The 27736-nt window shown below is 47.7% G+C and overlaps 2 protein-coding genes across 3 annotated transcripts; one reads left to right on the top strand and one right to left on the bottom strand.

Moving 5' to 3' along the window:
• Window positions 1-439: 439 nt before the first annotated feature.
• On the bottom strand, window positions 440-27736 carry NOL6 (nucleolar protein 6). 2 transcript variants are annotated; one of them, XM_053570404.1, is made up of 26 exons: window positions 27596-27736; window positions 21041-21253; window positions 20841-20957; window positions 10960-11139; window positions 9708-9876; window positions 9308-9442; window positions 9063-9226; window positions 8859-8979; window positions 8502-8560; window positions 8315-8416; window positions 8020-8135; window positions 7674-7851; window positions 7109-7231; window positions 6553-6701; window positions 6365-6440; window positions 6054-6194; window positions 5788-5905; window positions 5552-5706; window positions 5229-5392; window positions 4140-4292; window positions 3839-3936; window positions 2976-3100; window positions 2779-2868; window positions 2098-2292; window positions 1880-1981; window positions 440-1659 (listed from the first exon to the last, which is right to left on the bottom strand). In XM_053570404.1, exons 2-26 carry the CDS (start codon window positions 21242-21244, stop codon window positions 1510-1512), a joined length of 3384 nt encoding a protein of 1127 aa, XP_053426379.1. In that variant the 5' UTR covers window positions 21245-21253; window positions 27596-27736; the 3' UTR covers window positions 440-1509. The 2 variants fall into 2 exon arrangements, with proteins under 2 accessions (XP_053426379.1, XP_053426370.1); XM_053570395.1 differs by lacking the exon at window positions 27596-27736 and adding an exon at window positions 27383-27589.
• Window positions 21463-21791, top strand: LOC128570969 (60S ribosomal protein L38). The gene has a single exon (XM_053570631.1). It carries the CDS (start codon window positions 21531-21533, stop codon window positions 21741-21743), a length of 213 nt encoding a protein of 70 aa, XP_053426606.1. The 5' UTR covers window positions 21463-21530; the 3' UTR covers window positions 21744-21791.

Below are 27736 nucleotides of genomic sequence, written 5' to 3'. Positions count from 1 at the left end.
TCAAGGTCTTCTGATGCCTATAATCCCAAGGCTGGTAGACTGCTTGAGCTCAGAAGTTCAAGACCAGCCTGATCAAGAGCAAGACCCCATCTCTAAAAATAGCTGGGGATTGTAGCAGCCTCCTGTAGTCCCAGCTCCTTAGGAGGCTGAGGTAAGAGAATCACTTGAACCCAGGAGTTCGAGGTTGCTGTGAGCTATGAGGCCACAGCACTCTACCCAGGGTGAAAGTGAGACTTTGTCTCCAAAAAGGGAAAAAAAAGTATTTTGATGGTCTTCCCTGCCCTCCATCTGCTTGGGCTGGGTGCCTGTTGAGCATAGCAATATATTAGGTGCCATGAAGGACAACATGCAATCTATGTTCAAACATGTTCCCTGCCCTCAAGAAGCATACATATAGGATACCAGCTTAAAACCACATGGAAAAGGACAGCCAGGAACATTGGGGAAATTAAGCAATTTAATTTTAAATCAGAAGACAATAGAACAGTTCACACCACTGTGTGTGCCTGCCAAGTGAACTGAACAGGCAATAATTACTCTAACAGTTCAGAGGAGGAAAGATCACCTCAGGCTGGGGGCAAGGGATAGGCTTAAGGAGGGGCACTATTTGAGCTGAGTCTGGAAAAACAGGATTAGGGGAGGCAGAGATGTAGGGAGAGGCTGCCAAGAAGGAGGTGTGGACCAGACTAAAAGGAGGCAGCAAACCCCACCCCCAGCCCAGGGTCCTTGGAGCTCCAAGGGAGCTAGACTTGGGCCTTGTTCATCTCTGCAACACTATTCCAAGGGTGCAGAGGTAGCAGTTTGTGGATAAATAGGCAAACAGTGAAGACAGATGATTGGAGCTGTTGGGACTCTTGATACTTTGAGAGGACGGGGGCAGCACCCGGTGCTTTCTGCATCTCTCCTGGACTGGGAGACCACCCAGCCACTTCCTGTCCTCTGTCCTTTTCCACTGTCTCCACCCTGGGAAATGGCATCAACAGAGAAGGGAATTGTGTTCCTTCAATGTGATCTATTTTAACATACACAGCCCCCTTTCCACTGTCAGTGCTGATGCTGTGACCCTCAAGAAGTGCCACACTTTTGCTGGGTCAGATCTAAAGGCCTGATGCTGCAGTGAAGGGCACACTGAGATCTAGGCATACATTCTGCCAGTGGAAGGGGACAGAGCGCCTCTACCTCAGGGACATACCTTCTTCTCCAGCTGCTTCTAGGAGAAGTCTAAGCAGGGGGAAAAAAAACCAGAAAGATCCTGGCCCAGGGTGGACAGACAGATCTAGCTTTAATTGTGAGCTGGTTCCACTCCTTCTCTGGTAGTTCAGCCAGTCAGGCTAGGAGGAGTCCATAAGACACCAGGCCCCTGCCTCAATGCTGGAGCATCAAACAGGAAAACTGGGGCAGGGCTCTTGTTAGGGATAACTGTGTATTCAGCCAGTAGGCCCTCCATGGAGGGTCCATGTGCAATAAGCATAGACACCATCCCACTGACATCTTGCTCCAGAACTGGGATCACACAGTCCACCTCTCACTTCGGGCTTCCACAGCACGCACTAAGCCTTCGCCCAGCACAGCAAAGTCCTCCAGGATTGCTTCTACATTGGGCACCATCACCAGCTCCCCGCCTTGAGATACTACCATGTGTCCCCTTGTACTGGTGGCCTAGGGGAATAAGAGAAGAAATGTGATTGAGATGTCACAAAGCCACACCCAGAGACACTAGCGTGGGTGTAGAGTGGGGACAGCAGAGGTAGACAAAGGAGCCCACACATTCCACACCGACACCAGGTCACTCATGGAACAGACTATACAAAGATGTGCATGAGCACATGGAATCATGTGTATACACTCAGGAACACACAGCTGTCACCAGCCAGCACACCTTGAAGGGCTGAGGCTGGAAGCTGCTGGGCTTCCAGAGAACACCAATCACCTCTCCGCCGTGCTGGTCATAGAAGAAAAGGGCTAGATCACCAAAGGCCTCCTAGGAAGGGATAGAAGAGAGATAAGATTACAGATGGGCACCTGAGAGCTTCTTCCATGGCCCCAGCTTCACCTGGAAATTCCCTCCCCAGGCTCATTCAGTTGTTTAGAACCTACCCTGAGTTGTGCCAGAAAGAGCTGAGGAGGATCATAGCCCAGGACAGGCATTAGGGACGAGGACCCTGGCTCACTGAGCAGGCCACGACAGAAGGAGACATGTGGCAAGTCCACAGCCTGGCGGTGCCGGGGGATATGGCGAGGAGATAAGTGGATCAACACATCATATATGTCCAAGGGTGGCCGGAACACTGTCTAACAAAGTGGGAGAGGAAGGAGTTAGCAATATTACCTTGAATTGGGAACTGGATGACAAACCTCTCCATGTACCCACCTTGGCTCCTTCCTTCCCCTACATCTGACCACCCTTTAAAGATCTACATGTCGGGCGGCGCCTGTGGCTCAGCAGGTAGGGCGCCGGTCCCATATGCCGGAGGTGGCGGGTTCAAACCCAGCCCCGGCCAAAAAAAAAAAAAATAAAGATCTACATGTCCATTTGAAGATGGAAACACTAAGACCCACAGAAGAAATAGCTAGTGCCAACTCAAGTCCAGCAGTAGGAGCCCAGGTGCTAGGCTGTGCCACTAGCAGGTATCATGGCAGCTTTAATGCCTCGTCTGGATTTAGTCTCACCAGATAAGGGGACCAAGTATCCTGGGAGGAACCCTTAAACACTGAACTTCCAAGGTTCAAGGACAAAATTCCCAGAGCCACTGGAGTTGCTGGTGGTCAGAGGCTTACCCTGATATCCCCAGGCCCCCGGGGATCCATTAGCTGCTTCTCTAGGATGGATAAGACTTCGGCTGCCAGGACCACCAGCTGCTGCAGGATCTGGGGAACACAGATACTTCAGACTAGAGTGTCTCCTGACTCAGGCTAGCCTTGCTTTTTCCTTAGGGAAGAAAACCATACATTTGGGGGCAGGTGTGGGGTTGAACCTGTGCGGATGGTCCATCCTGTGTCCACACCGAGATTTTGCGGTCCTGAGGAGTAAAGATGACCATGACAGGGAGTTGTGTCCGAGCCACCAGAAAGCTACTGCGGATCTCTACCTGCTCCTCCACTAGAAACAAAAGGGGGTCCTGGGTCAGCCTGCCCCTCCCCCTAAAGACCCCTCTACTGCCCAGGTACTATTACTGTGCCCCAACAGCTGCTTATCACAGGCATTTTCCAACGCCCAACGCCCAAATGGCAAAGGTGATGAAAGGGACACCGCATTTGCCTCAATCAGGTGGGTTATTAATCTTCCAACCCCAGCCCAGAGGCAGAATTTTCCATTGCCTGGCACCCCCAGTCTGGTTTCTGGGCCTGCACGAGCTGAGGCTTGCCCCTGGGCCCCTATACACCTGGGGAATTAGGAACCTGACACCCTACTCTCTGCGGAGACCAGTAGCTCCTCACATTACAACCAGAAATCACCATTCCCACCCCCCAAAGAAGTGGGGGAATCTATTCTAAACTTCCTAGCTCCTTACCACAGAATCCTCACCTGGTGTTCAGGATCCCCTTTCGTCTCTCCTCTCCCTTCCCCCTTGCCCCCAGGCAGCTTGGTTACCCCACCCAGTCCAGTGTCTCTTTAATTTTTACATGGGCAAATCACATCTCTACAGTCAGGCTTCACCTGGACCTCCTCCTCCTGACAATTCTTTACACCAAGGTAATCAGGATTAGGCTGAGATATCCAGATGGAGGAAGCACAGAGAAAACCTAATAGACTGACAGGGAAAACCCTTGCCTATCCTACTCTGCAATGCACACAGCATAGTTTTTCCAGCAGTCTGATCCCAGTCCTACCACTTACCAGTGAGCTCATTATTGAGATTGACAATGAGAGGATTGTTCTTCCAATCAAAGGTTGATACCAGGAAAAGGAACCGAAGGAAGCCAACCTGGGGGGAGCTGAAGGGCAGGAGTGAACAGAGGGTCTGGAGCCCAGCCACACAAACCCGTCTTCCTGCAATCTGGGGAGCCCAGATCCCTTGGTGTGGATTGAGGGGGCAGAAATCTTAGACTCCCTCTGTCACTTGCTCAACCACTCTCTCCCACTTGAACTAAGGGCCCCCGGAGAACTTTCTGGATAGGGAAAAAGCAGAGGCAATCACCTGGGAGGGGTGAAGGGCTCAGGGTGCAGGAAAAGGGCAGCAGCCACCAGATCCAGGCTCTCATCAGTGAACCCCTCACCCAGAAGCTGGGCACGCACCCACCGCTTGGCCAGCCGAGCCACACCTGAGAAGACTGGATGCTGTTGTTGAAGTCTAGGGGGAAGATGTTAGTGGCAATGAGACTGAGGCACTCTGGGGCCAGGAACAGTGTCTCAGCCCACTGCCACTGTTCATCCAACCCTTACCCAATGCCAGCTCTGCACTAATGTGTTACATATGTAATCACCTAACAAATGCTTCAAGAGGCTGAGCCTAGCATTATTACTATTTTACAGATAAGAAAAGTAAGGTTCGGGCGGTGCCTGTGGCTCAGTCGGTAGGGCGCCGGCCCCATATACCAAGGGTGGCGGGTTCAGGCCCGGCCCCGGCCAAACTGCAACCAAAAAATAGCCGGGCATTGTGGCGGGCGCCTGTAGTCCCAGCTACTCGGGAGGCTGAGGCAAGAGAATCGCTTGAGCCCAGGAGTTGGAGGTTGCTGTGAGCTGTGTGAGGCCACGGCACTCTACCAAGGGCCATAAAGTAAGACTCTGTCTCTACAAAAAAAAAAAAAGAAAAGTAAGGTTCGGGTGGCGCCTGTGGCTCAGTGAGCAGGGCGCTGGCCCCATATGCCGAGGGTGAAGGGTTCAAACCCAGCCCTGGCCAAACTGCAACAAAAAAATAGCCAAGCGTTGTGGCGGGCGCCTGTAGTCCCAGCTACTCGGGAGGCTGAGGCAAGAGAATCGCGTAAGCCCAAGAGTTAGAGGTTGCTGTGAGCTGTGTGATGCCACAGCACTCTACCCGAGGGCGGTACACTGAGACTCTGTCTCTACAAAAAAAAAAAAAAAAAAGAAAAGTAAGGTTCATGAAGAAAACCTGCCCACCCAAAGGGTTGCTTGTCAGTGAGTGGAAGGGCCAGGATTCCAGAATCTGCTTGACTTCAGAACCCACAGCCCTATCATACCATTTGGCCTCCCAGAGCCAGGCAGCAAGGAGGGAAAAATGGGGACAGGAAAGAGCCTATCAACAGGAACAGCATGTAGGCAACCTCACCCATGCAGAGCACTGGTGAGCAGGGGCAACTGCCTGGTATCTCTTTCAAGGCAGAGGGAGGCAGGTGTGTCCCTGAGTGAGATCATCCCCTCTGGGCTCCGCATCTCCCTCAGGATCTGGGGCTCCCGCTGATAGGCCACACGAATCCGGAACACAAATCCATCCTGTTGGAAAAGGTATGGGATAGTACCCTGGGGGTGCTCTACTTACTGCCTATACTTCTGTTCTCCGGCCTGGTGTGCACAGGGATATCCTCTTCCACTCCCTGAAATCCCTGGCTGTCCCCTTCCCGGGGGATATACCTTGCCCTGCCCCAGACTAACCTTGAGGACATCAGTGTGTGTGGCAGTGGCACGGCACTGCAGCCCATGCTGTTGCATTAGCACCTCTGCCAAACGCAGCTGGAAGGCGGCTCGAACTCGCTGCACAGCCTCAGCATCCTGTGGCCACTGACCACTGCCCTCTAGGTGACAAACCACTAAGGAAGAACAGAAAAGGTCTCACACTGTGACTGAGAACAGGAACTGTCCCTCCCAATCCCTCCCAAGGGCCCTATTACTGGTCATGGGCTCCACGTAAGCAGGACAGGGCTTCTTGAGCCGGGGCAAAAGTGAGGCTCGCTCTCGCAGCTGCTCATAGAAGGAGTAGGCTGGTCGGACTGGGGTTGGCGGAAATACCTGTAGAAGAAAGGGGCTGAGGAAGGGACCTGGAACTGGCAAGGGATGCCCAGAATCAGTGGGAAGTGGGAATCACTGGGTGACTAGAGCAGAGGTGGGGGTGGGGGGCAGGCAAACAGAAAGGATTCCCTGCTCCCTTGCACCTCACCTCTGTGTAGCGCAGTACTGGGTGAGCTCCCTGAACAGCAGACACCGTCAGTGGGAGACCCTCCAGCCCCCACAGCAGGCGGCTGAGATCATCATAGCAACGCACTGCAGCTATCAAGGCCTCCTCCCCTGTGCTGGAGGTCTAAGCAGGAGAAGACAATCAACCACCAGTCATTCTGCCCCACTCAGGCTATAGTGAAGCCAGCACCCCCCCTGCCGGACATGCCAGGAAGTGCACCCCAGCTGAGCGGAGAGAGCTCTCTGCCCCACAGGTTACTCCACAATTGCTGGCCTTGACCCCAAGGTCCTTACCTCTTCCAGGCCTTGTATCAGGGCATCCAGGAGGCCTCCAACATAGTGGACACAAGTATCTGGAATGTCAGCATGTCTGAAGAGGCACACAGAGTGAGGGGCTTTGTGGGCTGTGCTTGCCCTCGACAGCCTGGGCCAGACCGTCTTAAAGGCTCCCCAGCTCCTGGCCTCCAGATGCTAACACTCACAGTGCCAAGAGGTGGGTGACCACCTGCTGGGGAATAAGGCGCTTCTGGAACATAGAGGCTGCCTGCCAGACCACAGCTTCCCGAATGGCTCCGTCCTGGAAACGCCGAAGCTCTGAGCGGGATCCCCAGAAGTGGCGGAAGTCAGCAGCCTAAGGGGTAGTGGGAGAGGTCAGAAAGACTTCCCTTGAAATCTCTCTCCTAGGCTCGTGTGGGTAGCTCAAGTGGCTAGGGCGCAGGCCACATACACTGGAACTGGTGGGTTCAAATCCAGCCGAGGCCTGCCAAACAATGACAATACCACCAAAAAAAAAAAAAAAATAGCTGGGCGTTGTGGTGGGCACCTGTAGTCCCAGCTACTTGGAATACTGAGGCAAGAGAATTGCTTAAGCCCAAGAGTTAGAGGTTGCTGTGAGCTGTGACACCATGACAACTCCACTGAGGGCAACATCTTGAGACTCTGTCTCGAAAAAAAAAATCTCTCTCCCAAGCTTCAATCTAGGTGGGATGGAGAATGGTGTACCCCACACTTTCAAACAAGCATGCCAGGATTCCTCACCTTGGGCTGGTCGGCCTCTGGACCCAACTCAAGGACACTGGTGAGTCCCTCAGACCGTAGGAGCAATGCCAGGCTCAGGGTTCCAGAGTCTTTATGCTTCGGTGGCTCTTGGTTGATGTCCCACTGTAGTGTGTTAAAAGGCTGGGCTCAGGGGCGGCACCTGCGGCTCAGTGAATAGGGTGCCGGCCCCATATGCCGAGGGTGGAGGGTTCAAACCCAGCCCGGCCAAACCGCAACAAAAAAATAGCCAGGCGTTGTGGCGGACGCCTGTAGTCCCAGCTGCTCAGGAGGCTGAGGCAAGAGAATCGCGTAAGCCCAAGAGTTAGAGGTTGCTGTGAGCCGTGTGATGCCACGGCACTCTACCCAAGGGCGGTACAGTGAGACTCTGTCTCTACAAAAAGAAAAAAAGGCTGGGCTCAAACTAAGAATACTTCAGCCTGACCTAAAACCTATTTCAGGCTAGCTAGAAAGGTCTAGCAAAAGGGATGGTGTGCCCATTGTGTCCCCTGGGACCCCGGGTCCAGCCCCACTCAGACCCACAAATCCCCAACCTACTCCACCTCACCTCTGAGACTAAAGGCCGAGAGTGAGCCAGCAGGTGCAGCCGGGACCCTAGGCCCTGCTCCAGGAGGGTGGTCAGTGGGCCCAAAGCAGCTGAAACATAATCTCCACCATTGTCTTGCAGCTCTGCCCAGAGCTTCAGCCGGTGACATGCCGCCTGCAGGCGACTCAGTGGACGGAGACTGGGAGGCAAAATGGGCCACAGAGGGGGAATCAGGGTCTGCTGACTCTTACTACCACCTCCCCCGTGGAAGATCTGAGCATATGCCTGAAGACCTTTACCCTAAAACTGTAGCCCCAGGGAGACAAGACCCAGACCCACCAACATACCCCATCACTCCCAAACTCACTGAAAGACATGGTCAAAAGCCCGGATCATGGGTTTGGGAGTCATCAACAGCAGCTGGAACCCATCATCAGCTTTGCTATCCAGCAATGCCATAGATAGCTGTGCCTCATGCTGCACCTGGAGCCACAGGGTAAGAACGGGCCACCCCATTATCTTTTATTGACCAGAGGACTCAGAGCAGGAGACATGCCTGACCTTAGTTCTTTGGAAAGGAGGTTCTGTAGTTCTGGTATTTGCTGAAGGGACAGTCTAGGCTGGGACATCAAGAGAACCCAGGAATAGAGGCCCACGTGTACCTGGTGGTAAGTGGAGGCAGTGACATCAGCACAGAGGTTCAGACGGCCTGAGGAGTCCAAGAAGACAACAGGGAAGGCCTGGTGAAAGTCAGCCAGGGCTGGCTTGGGGGTGCAGAGAGAAGCCAGTCAGGGTTGCAGTCTTACCTTAAGGCTCCCTAGCAAGAGACTGGGCCTTTCCCCAACTCACCAAGGAGGGATCTGAGCTGAGACATAAACTGATTCCGTTGATTGTCAGATCTGTGGTGGCTGAGTAAACCAGAGGAATGTGTCAGAAGGTATCCCTCCTCTCTGGGGACCCAACTCTAACACCCTCCTTCAGCCTCAGTGGCTGCAACTGCCTGCCTCTGGGATTCAATTCGCTCATCTGTCTAACACAGCAGTTCTCAACAGAGAACCACAGACCCACAGGAACTGTATTAAAGGGCCGCAGCATTAGGAAGGTTGAGAACCACTTGCTGTTAAACACTAACAAGAATCCATGATGGGATGAGAGGATTCCTGGGTTGAGTGGAACTCCTGGCCTCTCCCCATCTAATTGCCTCACCCAGAAACTGTAAGACACTCCTCAGGACCTGGTATCCGCTCATGGTAGTGTGGATTTTGCGTGTGGACACAAGGAAGGCAATCAGCATGGAAACAAGGAACCCAGTAAACCCGCCCAGACCCTGAAAGAGAGATAAAGGGAGAGGCCTGAGCTCAGAGCCAGCCCATTTAATGAGGCAGGGAAACTAGACTACCCCCAACTCACCTTATCCAGCTCCCGCTGCCGCAACCAGATCTTCAGAAGTGCTACACCATCCTTCAGCCCTGGGGCTGAACTCAGAATGGTTGACAGGAACTGCAAATGAGATTCTAGAGATATATCCTGCAGGATCCATGTGTTGTAATGGGGGGTAGGGGGTTCTGGGCTACCTGTGGAAGGAAAAGGGAACATAGAGAAGTTTCCACAATAGCTCTCCCTTTAGCTCCACCTCGACATCAGTGCCTGCTCACCATCTCCTGGAGGACTCTGCCCTCGGTACCATGCAGAACGCACATTGTTCTTCGTTGGCAGCAAGCGGCATGGGCGGAAAAAGTCAGGTGGAGGGCAGGGACGCAGACGTACAGTGACCAAGCTCTTGTCCTTCCCTAGTGGACACAGGAGGTGCTGACATCTGCAGGTCCTGGAGCCACAGGGCCCCCACTCCACCTTCCTCATACTTGAGGGCCCTACCATCCCTTCTCACTTCAGAATTTGAGGTTTCTACACCTTTCCCCTCAAACTAGAGGCCCATGACTCTCACTTTGTACTTCAGCCCTTTGTCCCTACTCCTCTACACTTGAGGCCCCTGTGCGCCCCCTCCAGATCTGTCACCCCACAGCTTGTTTCCTCAGCCCAGTATGTGCCTCCCACCATTCGGCCGCAGCAACAGCAAGGGTTTCAAGTGGCAGCCATTGGAGTAGGAGAAGCGAACACTGCCAAAGAGGGGATCATGGGCCAGGTGGTGAGCCAAGTGGGCCAGGTAGAGGGCACGTTTGCGGAAGTAGCGCTGGTTCAGCCCATCCTTGTCCTGTAGGATTTCCTGGAGAAGACAGGGATGAAGAGAGATGACCAGACACTTACGAGCTTAAACATAGTAGAACTTGTGGGCCAAGATGAAGCCAATGTGGAAGAGTTCCAAGTTATCTCTGAGACAAGTCCCTGAGCCAGGGCTTGCAACACTACTCAATTCTCAGATAAGAAGCAAAGTTCCAAAAGGACAGCAATTGGCCCAAAGGCCCATATAAGCTCCCCTCCAGATGACTGCAGTGGTCTTTTGGTATTTTGATTTAGAATTCATATTTCAAACTGCTGGCAAGTGTCAGGTAAGAAAGAAAGGGATCCAGGCAGCGCCTGTGGCTCAGTGAGTAGGGCGACGGCCCCATATGCCGAGGGTGGTGGGTTCAAACCCAGCCCCAGCCAAACTGCCAACAAACAAACAAACAAACAAAAAAAATAGGGCGGCACCTGTGGCTCAGCGGGTAGGGCGCCGGCCCCATATGCCGAGGGTGGCGGGTTCAAACCCAGCCCCGGCCAAACTGCAACAACAACAAAAAAAAATAGCCGGGCGTTGTGGCAGGCACCTGTAGTCCCAGCTACTCGGGAGGCTAAGGCAAGAGAATCGCCTAAGCCCAAGGATTTGGAGGTTGCTGTGAGCTGTGTGACGCCGCGGCACTCTACCGAGGGCGATAAGGTGAGACTCTGTCTCTACAAAAAAAAAAAAAAAATCACTGTAGTCCCAGCTACTTGGGAGGCTGAGGCAAGAGAATCGCTTAAGCCCAGGAGTTGGAGGTTGCTGTGAGCTGTGTGAGGCCACAGCACTCTACCAAGGGCCATAAAGTGAGACTCTGTCTCTACAAAAAAAAAAAAAAAAAAAAAAATAGCTGGGTGTTGTGGTGGGCGCCTATAGTCCCAGCTGCTCGGGAGGCTGAGGCAAGAGAATCGAATAAGCCCAAGAGTTAGAGATTGCTGTGAGCTGTGATGCCACAGCACTCTACCCGAGGGTGATATAGTGAGACTCTGTCTCTACAAAAAAAAAAAAAGAAGAAAGAAAGGGATCCAGAGACTTATGGATGGTTAAGTAGTGGGGTCCCATTCTACTGAGGGTCCCATCCCTGGACCTTACCTTGGGCATAGTCAATGCCACATCCACATTGATATCTGGCTGGACACAGGTACCCAAAAGGTAGCTTCCCACAACAGTGACCTGGGCTGGAGGCAGAAAGCGGAAACAGCCCTTCACAGTATAGGGTACTTGATGGAGGGGTACTTGAACGCCAGCTGGGAGCCATGCCTGATCAGTGAGCTGTAGGAACAGAAACAGTCATATATACCAATTAAAGTGTTTTCCTCACATGGCTGCTTAATATCTAGTAGACATCTTAATACATCAGTATGGTTGAAACTAAACTCCCAATCTTCCTGTACAAATGTCTTTTCCATTAAGGCAGCTCCATACTAGTTACTCATGCCAAAAACATTTGAACTGCCTTAACTCATCTCTGTTAAGACCAACCATTTTGGCCTGGTGTAGTGGCTCACACCTGTAGAAAATAGAAAAATTAGCCAGGCACTGTGGTGGATGACTGTAGTCCCAGCTACTCAGCTCATGCCTGGGAGGCCAAAGTAGATAGATTGCCTGAGCTCATGAGTTCGAGATCAGCCTGAGCCAGAGCAAGACCCCATCTCTAAAAAAGAGCCAGGCATTGTGGCAGGCACCTGTAGATCCAGTGACTCAGGAGGCTGAGACAAGAGAATCGCTTGAGCCCAAGAGTTTGAGGTTGCTGTGAGCTATGATGCCACAGTACCCTACCAAAGGCAACAAAGTGAGACTGTCTCAAAAAGAAAGAAAAAGAATAACCATTTTACTATAGAAATGTATCCAGAAATGAGGCCAGGAATGGTGGCTCATGCCTATAACCCTAGCCCTCTGGGAAGCTGAAGTGGGTAGATTGCTTCAGCTAAGGAGTTCGAGACCAGTCTGAGCCAAGAGGATCACTCGTGCCCAAGAGTTAGAGGTTGCTGTGAGTTATAATGCCATGGCATTCTACTGAGGGCAACAAAGTGATTTAAAAAAAAAAGTACCTAGAAGTGGATCATTTCTCTACTTTACACCCAAGTTTATTTTATTTTACTTATTTATTTTTTTGAGATAGAGTCTCACTTTATTGCCCTTGGTACAGTGCTGCAGCATCACAGCTCACAGCAACCTCAAACTCTTGGGCTTAAGCGATTCCTTACCTCAGCCTCCCAAGTAGCTGAGGTACCACAACACCCAGCTATTTCTTTTAGAGACAAGGTCTTTTTTTTTTTTCTTTTTTTTTTTATTGTTGGGGATTCATTGAGGGTACAATAAGCCAGTTACACTGATTGCAATTGCTAGGTAAAGTCCCTCTTGCAATCATGTCCTGCCCCCATAAAGTGTGACACACACTAAGGCCCCACCCCACTCCCTCCCTCTCTCTTTCTGCTTCCCCCCCCATAACCTTAATTGTCATTAATTGTCCTCATATCAAGATTGAGTACATAGGATTCATGCTTCTCCATTCTTGTGATGCTTTACTAAGAATAATGTCTTCCACTTCCATCCAGGTTAATACGAAGGATGTAAAGTCTCCATTTTTTTTAATGGCTGAATAGTATTCCATGGTATACATATACCACAGCTTGTTAATCCATTCCTGGGTTGGTGGGCATTTAGGCTGTTTCCACATTTTGGCGATTGTAAATTGAGCTGCAATAAACAGTCTAGTACAAGTGTCCTTATGATAAAAGGATTTTTTTCCTTCTGGGTAGATGCCCAGTAATGGGATTGCAGGATCGAATGGAAGGTCTAGGTTGAGTGCTTTAAGGTTTCTCCATACTTCCTTCCAGAAAGGTTGTACTAGTTTGCAGTCCCACCAGCAATGTAAAAGTGTTCCCTTCTCTCCACATCCACGCCAGCATCTGCAGTTTTGAGATTTTGTGATGTGGGCCATTCTCTCTGGGGTTAGATGATATCTCAGGGATGTTTTGATTTGCATTTCTCTAATATATAGAGATGATGAACATTTTTTCATGTGTTTGTTAGCCATTCGTCTGTCGTCTTTAGAGAAAGTTCTATTCATGTCTCTTGCCCATTGATATAAGGGATTGTTGGCTTTTTTCATGTGGATTAATTTGAGTTCTCTATAGATCCTGGTTATCAAGCTTTTGTCTGATTGAAAATATGCAAATATCCTTTCCCATTGTGTGGGTTGTCTCTTTGCTTTGGTTATCGTCACCTTAGCTGTACAGAAGCTTTTCAGTTTAATGAAGTCCCATTTGTTTATTTTTGTTGTTGTTGCAATTGCCATGGCAGTCTTCTTCATGAAGTCTTCCCCCAGGCCAATATGTTCCAGTGTTTTTCCTATGCTTTCTTTGAGGATTTTTATTGTTTCGTGCCTTAAATTTACGTCCTTTATCCATCTTGAATCAATTTTTGTGAGTGGGGAAAGGTGTGGGTCCAGTTTCAGTCTTTTACACGCAGACATCCAATTCTCCCAACACCATTTATTGAATAGGGAGTCTTTCCCCCAAGGTAAGTTCTTGTTTGGTTTATCGAAGATTAGGTGGTTGTAAGATGTTAGTTTCATTTCTTGGTGTTCAATTCGATTCCAAGTGTCTATGTCTCTGTTTTTGTGCCAGTACCAAGCTGTCTTGAGCACTATGGCTTTGTAGTACAGACTAAAATCTGGTATGCTGATGCCCCCAGCTTTATTTTTGTTACTAAGAACTGCCTTAGCTATACGGGGTTTTTTCCGGTTCCATACAAAACGCAGAATCATTTTTTCCAAATCTTGAAAGTACGATGTAGGTACTTTGATAGGAATGGCATTGAATAGGTAGATTGCTTTGGGAAGTATAGACATTTTAACAATGTTGATTCTTCCCATCCATGAGCATGGTATGTTCTTCCATTTGTTAATATCCTCTGCTATTTCCTTTCTGAGGAGTTCATAGTTTTCTTTATAGAGGTCCTTCACCTCCTTCGTTAGGTATATTCCTAGGTATTTCATTTTCTTTGAAACTATGGTGAAGGGAGTTGTGTCCTTAATTAGCTTCTCCTCTTGACTGTTATTGGTGTATACAAAGGCTACTGACTTGTGGACATTGATTTTATATCCTGAAACATTACTGTATTTTTTGATGACTTCTAGGAGTCTTGTGGTTGAGTCTTTGGGGTTCTCTAAGTATAAGATCATGTCGTCAGCAAAGAGGGAGAGTTTGACCTCCTCTGCTCCCATTTGGATTCCCTTTATTTCCTTGTCTTGCCTAATTGTATTGGCTAGAACTTCCAGCACTATGTTGAATAGTAAAGGTGACAGAGGACAACCTTGTCTGGTTCCAGTTCTAAGAGGAAAAGCTTTCAGTTTTACTCCATTCAGTAAAATATTGGCTGTGGGTTTGTCATAGATAGCTTCAATCAGTTTTAGAAATGTGCCACCTATGCCTATACTCTTCAGTGTTCTAATTAGAAAAGGATGCTGGATTTTATCAAATGCTTTTTCTGCATCTATTGAGAGGATCATGTGATCTTTATTTTTGCCTCTGTTAATATGGTGGATAACGTTTATGGACTTGCGTATGTTGAACCAGCCTTGCATCCCTGGGATGAAGCCTGCTTGATCATGATGAATGACTTTTTTGATGATAAGCTGTAATCTATTGGCTAGGATTTTGTTGAGAATTTTTCCATCTATATTCATGAGTGAGATTGGTCTGAAATTCTCCTTTTTGTTTGGGTCTTTTCCTGGTTTTGGTATCAGGGTGATGTTTGCTTCATAGAATGTGTTGGGGAAGATTCCTTCTTCCTCAATTTTTTGGAATAATTTCTGCAGTACAGGAATAAGCTCTTCCTTGAAGGTTTGATAGAATTCTGGAGTGAAGCCATCTGGACCAGGGCATTTTTTAGTTGGAAGCTTTTTTATTGTTTCTTTGATCTCAGTGCTTGAAATTGGTCTGTTCAGGAGCTCTATTTCTTCCTGGCCAAGTCTAGGGAGAGGGTGTGATTCCAAATATTGATCCATTTCCTTCACATTGTCAAATTTCTGGGCATACAGTTTCTGGTAGTATTCAGAGATGATCTCTTGTATCTCTGTGGGATCAGTTGTTATTTCCCCTTTATCATTTCTGATTGAGGTTACTAGAGATTTTACTTTTCTATTTCTAGTTAGTCTGGCCAATGGTTTATCTATTTTATTTATTTTTTCAAAAAACCAACTCCTTGTTTCATTAATTTTCTGAATGATTCTTTTGTTTTCAATTTCATTGATCTCTGATTTGATTTTGGAGATTTCTTTTCTTCTACTGAGTTTAGGCTTAGATTGTTCTTCTTTTTCCAATTCCATAAGGTCTCTTGTGAGATTGTTGATGTGCTCTCTGTCTGTTTTTCGAATGTAGGCATCTAAAGCGATGAATTTTCCTCTCAAAACTGCTTTTGCAGTATCCCACAGGTTTTGGTAGCTTGTGTCTTCATTGTTGTTATGCTTAAGGAAGTTAGTGATTTCCTGTTTGATTTCTTCCTTCACCCATCTGTTATTCAACAGAAGATTGTTTAATTTCCATGCCTTTGGATGGGGTCGAGCATTTTTGTTAGAGTTGAGTTCCACCTTTAGTGCCTTATGGTCTGAAAAGATACAAGGTAAAATTTCAATTCTTTTGATTCTGTTGATATTTGTTTTGTGTCCCAGGATATGATCAATTTTGGAGAATGTTCCATGGGGTGATGAGAAGAATGTATATTCTTTATCCTTGGGGTGGAGTGTTCTATATGCGTCTATCAAGCATAATTGTTCTAGGGTCTCATTTAAATCTCTTATATCTTTGTTTAATTTCTGATTAGAGGATCTGTCCAGCTCTGTAAGAGGTGTGTTAAAGTCCCCTGTTATGATGGTATTATCAGATATCATATTGCTCAGACTGAGTAAGGTCTGTTTCAAGAATCTGGGAGCATTTAAATTTGGTGCATAGATATTTAGAATTGAAATGTCTTCTTGTTGTAGTTTTCCCTTGACCAATATAAAGTGACCATCTTTTTCTTTTTTGACTTTAGTTGCTTTAAATCCACATGTATCTGAAAATAAGATTGCAACTCCTCTTTTCTTCTGAATTCCATTTGCCTGAAAAATTGTCTTCCAACCCTTGACTCGGAGCTTTAATTTGTCTTTTGAAGCCAGGTGTGTTTCTTGCAGACAGCAAATGGATGGCTTGTGTTTTTTAATCCAGTCAGCCAATCTATGTCTCTTCAGTGGGGAATTCAAGCCATTAACATTTATGGAGATAATTGATAAGTGTGGTAGTATTCTATTCGTCTTATTTGGTGAGAGTCCATTGCTTAGTTTTATCTTTTGCATCAGTGTGGAGGTTAGGTTCTGTCCTTTGATTTCTGAGTTCTTACTTTGCTGCTGATCCATTGTGGTGGTCAGTGTGCAGAACAGGTTGAAGTATTCCCTGTAGAGCTGGTCTTGTTGTGGTGAATTTCCTCAATGTTTGTATATCCGTAAATGATTTGATTTCTCCATCAATTTTGAAGCTTAGCTTAGCAGGGTACAGAATTCTGGGCTGAAAATTGTTCTGTTTAAGTAGATTAAAGGTAGATGACCATTGTCTTCTTGCTTGGAAAGTTTCATTAGAGAAGTCTGAGGTCACTCTGATGGATTTGCCCCTGTAGGTCAACTGGCGCTTACTCCTGGCAGCTTGCAGAATCTTTTCTTTTGTCTTGACTTTGGACAGGTTCATCACAATGTGTCTTGGAGAAGCTCGGTTAGAGTTGAGGCGACCTGGGGTCTGATAGCCCTCTGAAAGCAGTGTGTCAGAATCTTTGGTGATGTTTGGGAAATTTTCTTTTATAATATTCTCTAGTATGGCTTCCATTCCTCTGGGGCATTCTTCTTCCCCTTCTGGAATTCCTATAACTCATATGTTGGAACGTTTCATAAAGTCCCATAATTCTGACAGTGAACGTTCTGCTTTCTCTCTCTTCTTTTCTGCCTCTTTTACTATCTGAGTTATCTCAAAAACTTTGTCTTCTACCTCTGAAATTCTTTCTTCTGCATGGTCTAACCTGTTGCTGATACTTTCCATTGCATCTTTAAGTTCCCTGATTGACTGTTTCATTTCCTTCAGCTCTGCTATATCCTTTTTATATTCTTCATATCGTTCATCTCTGATTTGATTCTGTTTTTGGATTTCCTTTTGGTTATTTTCCACTTTATTAGTAGTTTCCTTCATTGTTTCCATCATTTCTTTCATTGTTTTCAACATGTGTATTCTAAATTCCCTTTCTGTCATTCCTAACATTTCTGTATAGGTGGAATCCTCTGCAGTAGCTACCTCATGGTCCCTTGGCGGGGTTGTTCTGGACTGGTTCTTCATGTTGCCTGGAGTTTTCTGCTGATTCTTCCTCATGAGTGATTTCTTTTATCTGTTTCCTTGCCCTAATTTTCCTTTCACTTCCTCTTGCTCTTTAAGTTCTTGTGCCTGTGGACTAAGGGTTACAGGACCAGAAAGGTGAGAAGGTTGAAGAGCAAAAAAGGGATGAAAGAAAGGATGACCGAGTGATAAGAAAAAAAAGAAAGATAGAGAATGGAGAGGGGGTAGGGATAAGGAATATTGACAAAAAGAAGAGAGGCACAGAAAGAGGGAGACAGGGCAATATAGGTGTACAGTAGGGTACTTTGACACAACCTTAAAAAACCCCACCTTCTGGGGGTTGGGTGCCCAGTTGGGTGGTTCCCTTGAGGTCAGCAGCTCTTTGCTAACCTGGTCAGACACAGTACCCCACCTCCACCAAGTAGAGAGGAAAGACAAAAATGCTATAAATCAAACCAAAACAAGCAAACAGAAAACTTTATGGCGATAAAATTGGGTGAAAAACCAAGTGATAGCGGTAGAAACACTAGCAAAAATGAAGTTGTAGTTATTAAAAAAGGCAGCAATGGGAAATTATATTTAAACTAGAAAAATTGAGAAAGAAAAAGGGATCTGTATGGAAAAGATTGAAATTAAGAAACAAAAGAACATCAACAACGTCAAAATAAACAAACAAAAAAACCCAACCAAACAAAAAAAAAAAAAGAAAAAAAAATACACAACCAAAAACAAAGCAGTTTGTATATGTTGTTGAATATTGTCTGGGCAACACGTGGTCTTTTGGGGTATGAGATGTTAGTCACAGTTCTGATACGACTGGAGGCTGCTGATTTCTCAAACCCCAGCAGGTAGACACCCTAAATCTCTCTTCAGCCCACTTAAAAGGCACTTTGAACTTGTAAACTTGCTGAGCAGAAGCTTTCCCAGCTTTCTCGCTGGAATCACTGCTGAAGTGGCTATCCACTTACTCAGTGTGCCAAAACCGGTCTCACTCTGCCCCTGAGGGTTAGGGCTGCAAGGCAGCTCAGACCCCACCCTTAGGCTACTTGGTTGCTGGGTTACCAGCTCCCACCTGTTTCTAGCTCTGCTACCCTGAGGGCGGAGCTTGCCGGGGCAGATCACTGAGAATGGATCCGTGTGACCCACCGCCAAACACTATTAGCTCCGTCTGGCTCAGCGGCTCAGACTGGGGCCCTGGACAACGGCCTAAGTTCTCCGCACTCCCACTCAGGCCTTCCCCAAGGCAGTTCAACTCAGTGCCAAGTCCAAGGACATCAAAAGAGTTCACAGGTAAGGCCTTTCTGGTTTGCAGTCTCGCTGCTACTGAACTTACAGTTGTGGGCGGGTTTAGACGGGTTGAACACACGCGACCACTTGCCGGTTTTCCACTGTTTTAGTCCTCTTGGGGTCCAGAAGTCTCTCGCTGACTCCCTGTATCCTCATAGGAGTGATGATAGGCAGTTCCCACCAGCCAGAGATGCCTGGAGTCCTATCTCCCCAGACTCACGGTGCCCAGATGCAAGGAAGCTGTTACTCGGCTGCCATCTTGCTCCGCCCCCCTAGAGACAAGGTCTTACTCTGGCTCAGGCCAGTCTCAAACCTGTGAGCTCAGGCAATCCACCCACCTCAGTCACCCAGAGTGCTAGGGTTACAGGCGTGAGCTACCGCGCCAGCCTTAATTTCTCAGCAGAGTAAGTTCCTAATTAGCCTCCTTGATTTCACCTTTGTCTTCTCTATTCAACATAACAGCCTACATAAACATTTTAAGGCTGGAAAAGTAACTTTTATTTATTTATTTATTTTTTTTGTAGAGACAGAGTCTTACTTTACTGCCCTCGGTAGAGTGCCGTGGCATCACACGGCTCACAGCAACCTCCAGCTCTTGGGCTTACGTGATTCTCTTGCCTCAGCCTCCTGAACAGCTGGGACTACAGGCGCCTGCCACAACTCCCGGCTATTTTTTGGTTGCAGTTTGGCCGGGGCTTTGAACCCGCCACCCTCGGCATATGGGGCCGGCGCCCTACTCACTGAGCCACAGGCACCGCCCTTATTTATTTATTTTTGAGATACAGCCTTACTTTGTTGCCTAGGCTAGAATACCATGGCTTCAGTCTAGCTCAGAGCAACCTCAAACTCCTGGCTTCAAGCAATCCTCCTGCTTCAGCCTCCTGAGTACCTGAGACTACAGGCATCCACCACAATGCCTGGCTAATTTTTCTACTTTTAGTAGAGATAGGGTCTCACTCTTGCTCAGGTTGGTCTCCAACTCTTCAGCTCAAAAGATCCTCCTGCCTCAGTCTCCCAGAGTACTAGGATTACAGGAATGAGCCATCATACCCAGCCTGAAAAGTACCTTTTACAAGTTAAAAGGCATCACTGCTCTGTAACACAAACCCAGCAGTGGCTTCCCATTTCACTCAGAGCAACAGCCTAAGTCTTTATTTTATTTTATTTTATTTTTTTTGAGAGACAGAGCCTCACCTTGTCACCCTAGGTAGAGTGCTGTGGTGTCACAGCTCACAGCAACCTCCAGCTCTTGGGCTTAGGTGATTCTCTTGCCTCAGCCTCCCAAGTAGCTGGGACTACAGGCACTCGCCACAACGCCCAGCTATTTTTTTGTTGCAATTTGGCCTGGGCTGGGTTTGAATCCACCACCCTTGGTATATGAAGCCGGCACCCTACTCACTGAGCCACAGGAGCCGCCCTAAGTCTTTTATTTTAGTGTACAAGTCCCTGATATGTACTTTTCCCATTACCTTTCTGAACTCATCTCCTTCTTTTTTTTTTTTTTTTTTGTAGAGACAGAGTCTCACTTTATGGCCCTCGGTAGAGGGCCGTGGCATCACACAGCTCACAGCAACCTCCAACTCCTGGGCTTAAGTGATTCTCTTGCCTCAGCCTCCCAGAGTAGCTGGGACTACAGGCGCCCGCCACAACACCCAGCTATTTTTTGGTTGCAGTTCAGCCAGGGCCGGGTTTAAACCCGCCACCCTCGGTATATGGGGCCGGCGCCTTACCGACTGAGCCACAGGCGCCGCCCTGAACTCATCTCCTTCTATCTTCCACTCATTCATTCCAAGGAATGTACCAGGAACATTCCTACCTTTGAACCTTTGCACTGGCTGTTTCCCCTTCCTGGAATGCTCTCCCTTCCTTAGATAGCCATATGAACTCACCTACTTTAAACCTTTACACAAATGTCACTTCAATAATGCCCACCATGAATACCCTATTTAAAATTATAAACCACTCCTATCCTCTAATATACGTAATCCCTTAAGTCATCCTACTTTTTCCTTTTTCCATAGTGTTTACCACCTTCTAATACTGACATGCAATTTACCGGTCATGCTTAATATCTGTCATCCATATCCCAACATTAGTGTGCAGGTTATATTGTTTACTGATGCATCCGAAGAACAGAAACACTGCAAGGCACACAAGTAATTCCTGAATAAATGAATACATGAACGACCTTACTCCCAGCTGAATTTACTGACAGCGAAACTGAGCTCTCTAGCACTCCATCCCCTCAATAAAATAGCAAGGCCCTTGTTTGAAATGTCCCAAGGGCTTCTCCTGGGCTTCCCAGTTCTTCCAGGCCACCTGCCTCACCTCTGTCTCAGGGATTGAGGGAACCCTCATGACCCGCTGGTTAATCTCCCGGAGGAAGGCTTCAATCCGATCCTTCTTCTTCTCTGACAGCCTTATTTCCTTTAGTAGCTCCTCTATCTGTAAGAGAGGGAAGAGGAGAGTCCATTGGCCTCAAGACCCAGGTCTGCCCCTCTAACCTAAGCCCCAGCCACCAACAGTACCTGTAAACGAAGCAAGCTGGAGTGGAACAGGATCTCAGTCTCCCGAAGGTGATTCAGCTCCTCATTGGTAGGTTCCTTGTACAGCTCTGCCTGGCTAAGCTTCACTGGCTGCAGGACACTCTCCACTGGAGACTTAGCCATTGTTTGCTTCCTTGAAGATGTATTCTTCCCTTTCTTGCCTGTGCCTTCCAGGGCTGGTTCCATCACCTGTGACTAGGGATGGAAAAGCCAATGTGAGGCCATAGATATTTAGCATTTACTGCCTGAGGTGCCACCATTATAGCTTGCAGGTTAAAACTTCACGTGCAGCTCCGCACCTGTGGCTCAAGTGGCTAAGGCACCAGCCACATACACCTGAGCTGGCAGGTTTGAATCCAGCCCGGGCCTGCCAAACAACAATAATGGCTGCAATCAAAAAAAATAGCCCTTTTCTTTCCTTCTCTTGCTGCTTGTTGTGAAGGTCCGTGCCTTCCCCGCATGCCTTGTCACCATGCCTCGGAAAATTGAGGAAATCAAGGACTTTCTGCTCACAGCCAGGCGAAAAGATGCCAAGTCTGTCAAGATCAAGAAAAATAAGGATAACGTGAAGTTTAAAGTTCGATGCAGCAGATACCTGTATACCTTGGTCATCACAGACAAAGAGAAGGCAGAGAAACTGAAGCAGTCTCTGCCCCCTGGTTTGGCAGTGAAGGAGCTGAAATGAAGCAGACGTGCTGATTTGAATTGTATTAAACTTTAAAAATTCAAAAAAAAAAAAAAAAAAAAAAAATAGCCGGGCCTTGTGGCAGGTGCCTATAGTCCCAGCTACTTGGGAGGCAGAGGCAGGAGACTCACTTGAGCGCAGGAGTTGGAGGTTACTGTGAGCTGTGATGCCACAGCACTCTACCTAGGGCAACAGCTTGAGGCTCTATCTCCAAAAAAAAACCTTCAACTGCTTCTGTTTTCTTTCTTCATGGGAGTCAGATTCTGTAAAACTCAGGATAATCATTACTTGAAGGAACATTACTGAGCTCTAAACTAAAAATTTCTTGAGTTGGGCAGCGCCTGTGACTCAGTGAGCAGGGCGCCGGCCCAATATACGATGGTGGTGGGTTCAAACCCAGCCCCGGCCAAACTGCAAGAAAAAAAATAGCCAGGCATTGTGGCAGGTGCCTGTAGTCCCAGCTACTCGGGAGGCTGAGGCAAGAGAATTGCATAAACCCAGGAGTTGGAGGTTGCTGTGAGCTGTGATGTCATAGCACTCTACCAAGGGTGATAAAGTGAGACTCTGTCTCTTAAAAAAAAAAATTCCTTGAGTTGAGGGCTCTCTGTCTACTTGACAGCACAAACGTGGAGCTCTACTTGGAGTTGGTAGGGGCAGAAGCTAATTGGCAGAAGTAATGCCCAACCCCCTTGTACCATGAATCTAGGACTTTCCACTCTGCTGATGTAGGTCAGAAATTTCTTTTTTTTTAGATGATAACAAAAAGAGAGACAGTTTATAAATCTTTCCAAAAATTACCTTCAAATTACAAGAGTGCTTCTCTCACACACATAAAAATATAGATTCACGGGCGGCGCCTGTGGCTCAAGGAGTAGGGCGCCGGTCCCATATGCTGGAGGTGGTGGGTTCAAACCCAGCCCCGGCCAAAAAAACCACAAAAAAAAAATATATATATAGATTCACAGGCAGTGCCTATGGCTCAGTGGGTAGAGTGCCGGCCCCAGCCAAACTGCAACAAAGAAATAGCCAGGCACTGTGGCGGGCACCTGTAGTCCCAGCTACTCTGGAGGCTGAGGCAAGAGAATCGCCTAAGCCCAAGAGCTGGAGGTTGTTGTGAGCTGTGACGCCATAGCACTCTACCGAGGGCGACAAAGTGAGACTCTGTCTCTAAAAAACAAAAAAACTAAGCAAGGAAATATACAAGATAAACCATAAACAAAGTTTGTTAAAACAAACGCATACAGGGCAGCGCCTGTGGCTCAGTGAGTAGGGCGCCGGCCCCAATGCTGAGGGTAGAGGGTTCAAACCCAGCCCCGGCCAAATTGCAACAAAAAAATAGCCGGGCGTTGTGGTGGGCGCCTGTAGTCCCAGCTGCTCGGGAGGCTGAGGCAAGAGAATCGCGTAAGCCCAAGAGTTAGAGGTTGCTGTGAGCCATGTGACGCCATTGCACTCTACCCGAGGGCGGTACAGTGAGACTCTGTCTCTACAAAAAAAAAAAAAAACAAAACGCATACATATATAATTTATGATATACACATGCCTAATTAATATTTTAATTGAACCTCACATTGACTTAAACTATATAGAGTTGCAAATTCTTTTTCACTATGTCGCCCTCAGTAGAGGGCCGTGGTGTCACAGCTCACAAAACCTCAAACTCTTGGGCTTAAGCGATTTCTCCCAAGTAGCTGGGACTACAGGACCCACCAGAACACCCAGCTATTTTTTTTTTTCCGGCTGTTTTTTGTTGCAGTTGTCATTGTTGTTTAGCTGACCCCAGGGTCAGGTTCAAACTTGCCAGCCTGGCTCAGGGCCTGTGGCTCCAGCAGCTAAGATGCCAGCCACATACACCTGAGCTGGCAAGTTCGAATCCAGCCCGGCCCGCCAAACGACGATGGCTGCAACCAAAAAACAGCCGGCGTTGTGGAAAGCGCCTGTAATCCCAGCTACTTGGGAGGCAGAGGCAGGAGAATCACTTGAGCCCAGGAGTTGGAGGTTGCTGTGAGCTATAATGCCACGGCACTCTACCCAGGGTAACAGCTTGAGGTTCTGTCTCAAAAAAGCAAACTCGCCAGCGTTTGGTGTATGTGGCTGATGCTGTAACCACTGTGCTACGGGCGCCAAGCCTAGAGTTGCAAATTCTTTTTTTGTTTTTATTTTTTGCAGTTTTTGGCCAGGGCTGGGTTTGAACCTGCCACCTCTGGCATATGGGGCCAGCACCCTACCCCTTTTGCAAATTCTTATCCAATAATATAACACATAAGTAAAACCAAACACATAGGCTCCGTGATTGTGGCTCAAGAGGCTAAGGCGCCAGCCACATACAACCGAGCTGGCGGGTTCAAATCCAGCCCGGCCCGCCAAACAATAATGACAGCTGCAACCAAAAAATAGCCAGGCATGTGGCGGGCGCCTGTAGTCCCAGCTACTTGGGAAGCAGAGACAGGAGAATCGCTTGAGCCCAGAAGTTGGGGGTTGCTGTGAGCTGTGATGCCATAGCACTCTACCCAGGGCGATGGCTTGAGGCCCTGTCTCAAAAATAAATAAATAAATAAAACAACCAAACACACAATCACATAATAAACTGATGTTAAAAAAACAAAAACAAAGAGAGAAAAAAAAAGAAAACAAAAAACAAAAACTGGGGTGGTGCCTGTGGCTCAGTGGATAGGGCTGTGGCTCCGTATACCAAGGGTGGCAGGTTCGAACCGGCCGCCGCCAAACTGCAACAAAAAAATAGATAGGTGTTGTGGTGGGCACTTGTAGTCCCAGCTACTTGGAGGCTAAGGCAAGACAATCGCTTAAGCCCAAGAGTTTGGTGGTGGGTTCAAACCTAGGCCTGGCCAAAAACCAAAAAAAAAAAAAGTAAAAACAATAAAAAGAAAAGAAAAGAAAAAAAGAAATGCAATCCTTACCGTGGATAAGGTGCATAGAAGTTATATTCACCCAATGAGACAAAGTTTCTGTAGTTCTAGAATGTTTCATCTCTATACAAAGTCTCTGAGTGTGATCCAGAAATGGCCACTTCTCTGGAGAGAATTCTAAAGTCATATATCCCTAGATGTTAATAGTTTCTGGAAAAAACATTTGCCAAGTGGCCATGGACAGAGTTCTTTGACTTCAGGTGAAAAAACAGAGTGAAGAGAATAGGTCCTGGTTTTTGTGATTGACTGCAATTGTCCAATAAGATAATGTTTAACACATTAATATTCTCTAATATACTCTTATTTTCCAACTCAGAAAAAAAATGTGACATAAAATCCACAAAACCAGTGTATATATTATAGTTTTAGATCGTAAGGTATAAAATTAAGAGCACCAACACAGGCACTCATATTGTTGCTATATTTACATTATACAGAGTAAGTTGTGTATATTTCTCAAATGAAAAAGTCACAGTGGGGTGGCGCCTGTGGTTCATATACTGAGGGTGGCAGGTTCAAACCCAGCCTTGGCCAAACTGCAACAACAAATAGCCGGGAGTTGAGGCAGGTGCCTATAGTCCCACCTACTTGGGAGGCTGAGGCAAGATAATCACCTAAGTCCATGAGCTAGAGATTGCTGTGAGCTGTGATGTCATAGCTCTCTACTGAGGGCGATAAAGTGAGACTCTGTCTCTACAAAAAAAAGAAAAGAAAAGAAAAGAAAAGAAAAAGTCACAATGATTTGGAAGGTATCTCAGACATGTTGATGTGTACAATGACCTACAGATTTTGTTGAAGTGCAGATTCTGATTCAGGAGATCTGGGGTGAAGCCTGACTTTCATTTTTTCTTTCTCTTTCTTTCTTGAAGACAAGAGTCTTGCTCTGTCACCACAGCTAGAGTGCAATGGTGTCATCATAGATCACTGCAACCTCAAACTCCTTGGCTAAAGTGATTCTCTTGCCTCAGTCTCCTGAGTAGCTGGGACTACAGGCATGTGCCCCCATGACCAGCCAATTTTGTCTATTTTTTTTTTCTTGCTCAGGCAGGTCTTGTTCTTGCTCAGGCTAGTCTCAAACTCCTGAGCTCAAGTGATCCTTCCACCTCAGCCTCCCAGAGTGTTAGTATGATAGGCATGAACCTTTACACACATAGCCAGTTTCTGAATTTCTTTTTTTTTTTTTTTTTTTTTTTGAGACAGAGCCTCAAGCTGTTGCCCTGGGTAGAGTGCCATGGCCTCACAGCTCACAGCAACCTCCAACTCCTGGGCTTAAGCGATTCTCTGTCTCTGCCTCCCAAGTAGCTGGGACTACAGGCGCCCGCCACAACGCCCGGCTATTTTTTTTTTGTTGTTGCAGTTTGGCCGGGGCTGGGTTTGAACCCACCACCCTCGGCATATGGGGCCGGCGCCCCACTCACTGAGCCACAGGCGCCGCCCCAGTTTCTGAATTTCTAACAAGCTCATGGGTGATGCCAGTGCTCTGGACCCAGAAGACTATTTTGTCAGACATCCAGTAGGTGGGAAAGCCTGGTGTTTATTCCAGATCATCTGTCATGTGAATCCTAGGTGAAGGCCAGAGATTCTGTACAGATTCTAAGTGAGATCCACCTGGCTCTGCATTCTTGGGTGTTATAGCCATGGGAAAGACTACCTCTAACTGTGCTCTAACATAGTTTAAAACAGCAGTTCTCAACCTGTGGATTGCGACCCTTTTGTAACAATGACAATACATCCTGCATATCAGATGTTTAATGATGATTCATAACAGCAGCAACATTACAGTTATGAAGTAGCAACGAAAATAATTTCATGGGGGTCACCACAACATGAGGAACTGTATTAAAGGGTCGTGGCATTAGAAAGGTTGAGAACCACTGGTCTAAAGGATATGTCAACCTGAAAGGAAGAGACTTTTCTTCTCTCCGTGTCCCAGCATTCTCCCTACAGACCTCCCAGTACCTGCTAAAAGAGGCTGTAGCAGTCACCCCGGCCCCAAAGAGCAGAAAGAAAAAGCAAGTGACCACACGTCCCAGCTGGGCCCCCAAAAGCAGAGAAAAAGAAAAGGCAGGTCGGGAACTTCTCAATGACTTTCCCCCTGCTGCTCAGCACAGAGAAAGTGCTCACTGATGAGAAGAGCTATAATCTATAGGGCCCCGGAAGATATATTTGGCATATATTCCACCCTCTCGATAATTCTTGAAGACACTTGAAGAAGTGCCATCATTCACTGGAGGTTCCGGAGTTGGTACACTAGTACCATGAGCAGACTTCAAGCCCAGGTCTGCAGGATGGCAAACCTCTTCCCCTACACTATAGTAAAGGGAGGAGCCTTACTGGAGTGTTCCAGGAGAGCCACCGTGTGCCCTATGTTACAGCGGGGAAAACAGAACTAGACACAAGTTCTGTGGAGGGAGGAAGATCCCGCTCAACGTCCAGGAAGGAGGTCCCGGTCAAGGAAATTATCCAAGCTGCGAGTCTCTTCAACTCTGAGGTGCACAGTTCGCAAAGTGAACAGAGGCTCAATAGACTTTACTGCTTCCATCCAAATACTGCCAAGCCCTATTTCCCCCCAGCAAACCCTGACTGCCTCAACGTCCCAGGCTGAAAACATTAGAGAGCTGTCCTCGTGTCCCTCACCGGTGACTAAGGCTCTGCTATCTCGTGTCCGGCAGCCAAGGGACGCACATGTCTCAACTCCCAAATGTCTCAACTTACCTCTGCTTCCCCAGATGCTCCGTATACCTGCTTTCCAGCAGGCGCTGGCCCCATTACCTTGCGCCCAGGTCTCTCTCCCGCACTACGGATTCAAGCAGAGCTCACACACCGTAGCTTCCCACGTGGGCGGAAATGCCCGAATCCGGGCGCGTGTATAGGAAACCCAATTTCTCAGGACTCCACCCACTCCAGAGCCACTGGGCCACAACATACCACAACTCTCTCGCCATTGGCCCGTCATTCTCCAGGACCGCTCACTGGGCGAGGGGAAGAGGGTCTCGATTTACGGCCTCTTCACGACGCTGCACCGGAAATCAGCCGGTAGCTTGACCGCCAATTCTTTTCGTTTCCTCA

Source organism: Nycticebus coucang, chromosome 2 (genome assembly GCF_027406575.1).
Source record: "Nycticebus coucang isolate mNycCou1 chromosome 2, mNycCou1.pri, whole genome shotgun sequence".
Taxonomy (NCBI): Eukaryota; Metazoa; Chordata; class Mammalia; order Primates; family Lorisidae; genus Nycticebus; species Nycticebus coucang.
The sequence above is the reverse complement of the archived record's forward strand: the minus strand, read 5'-3'. Positions and strand labels throughout refer to the sequence as shown.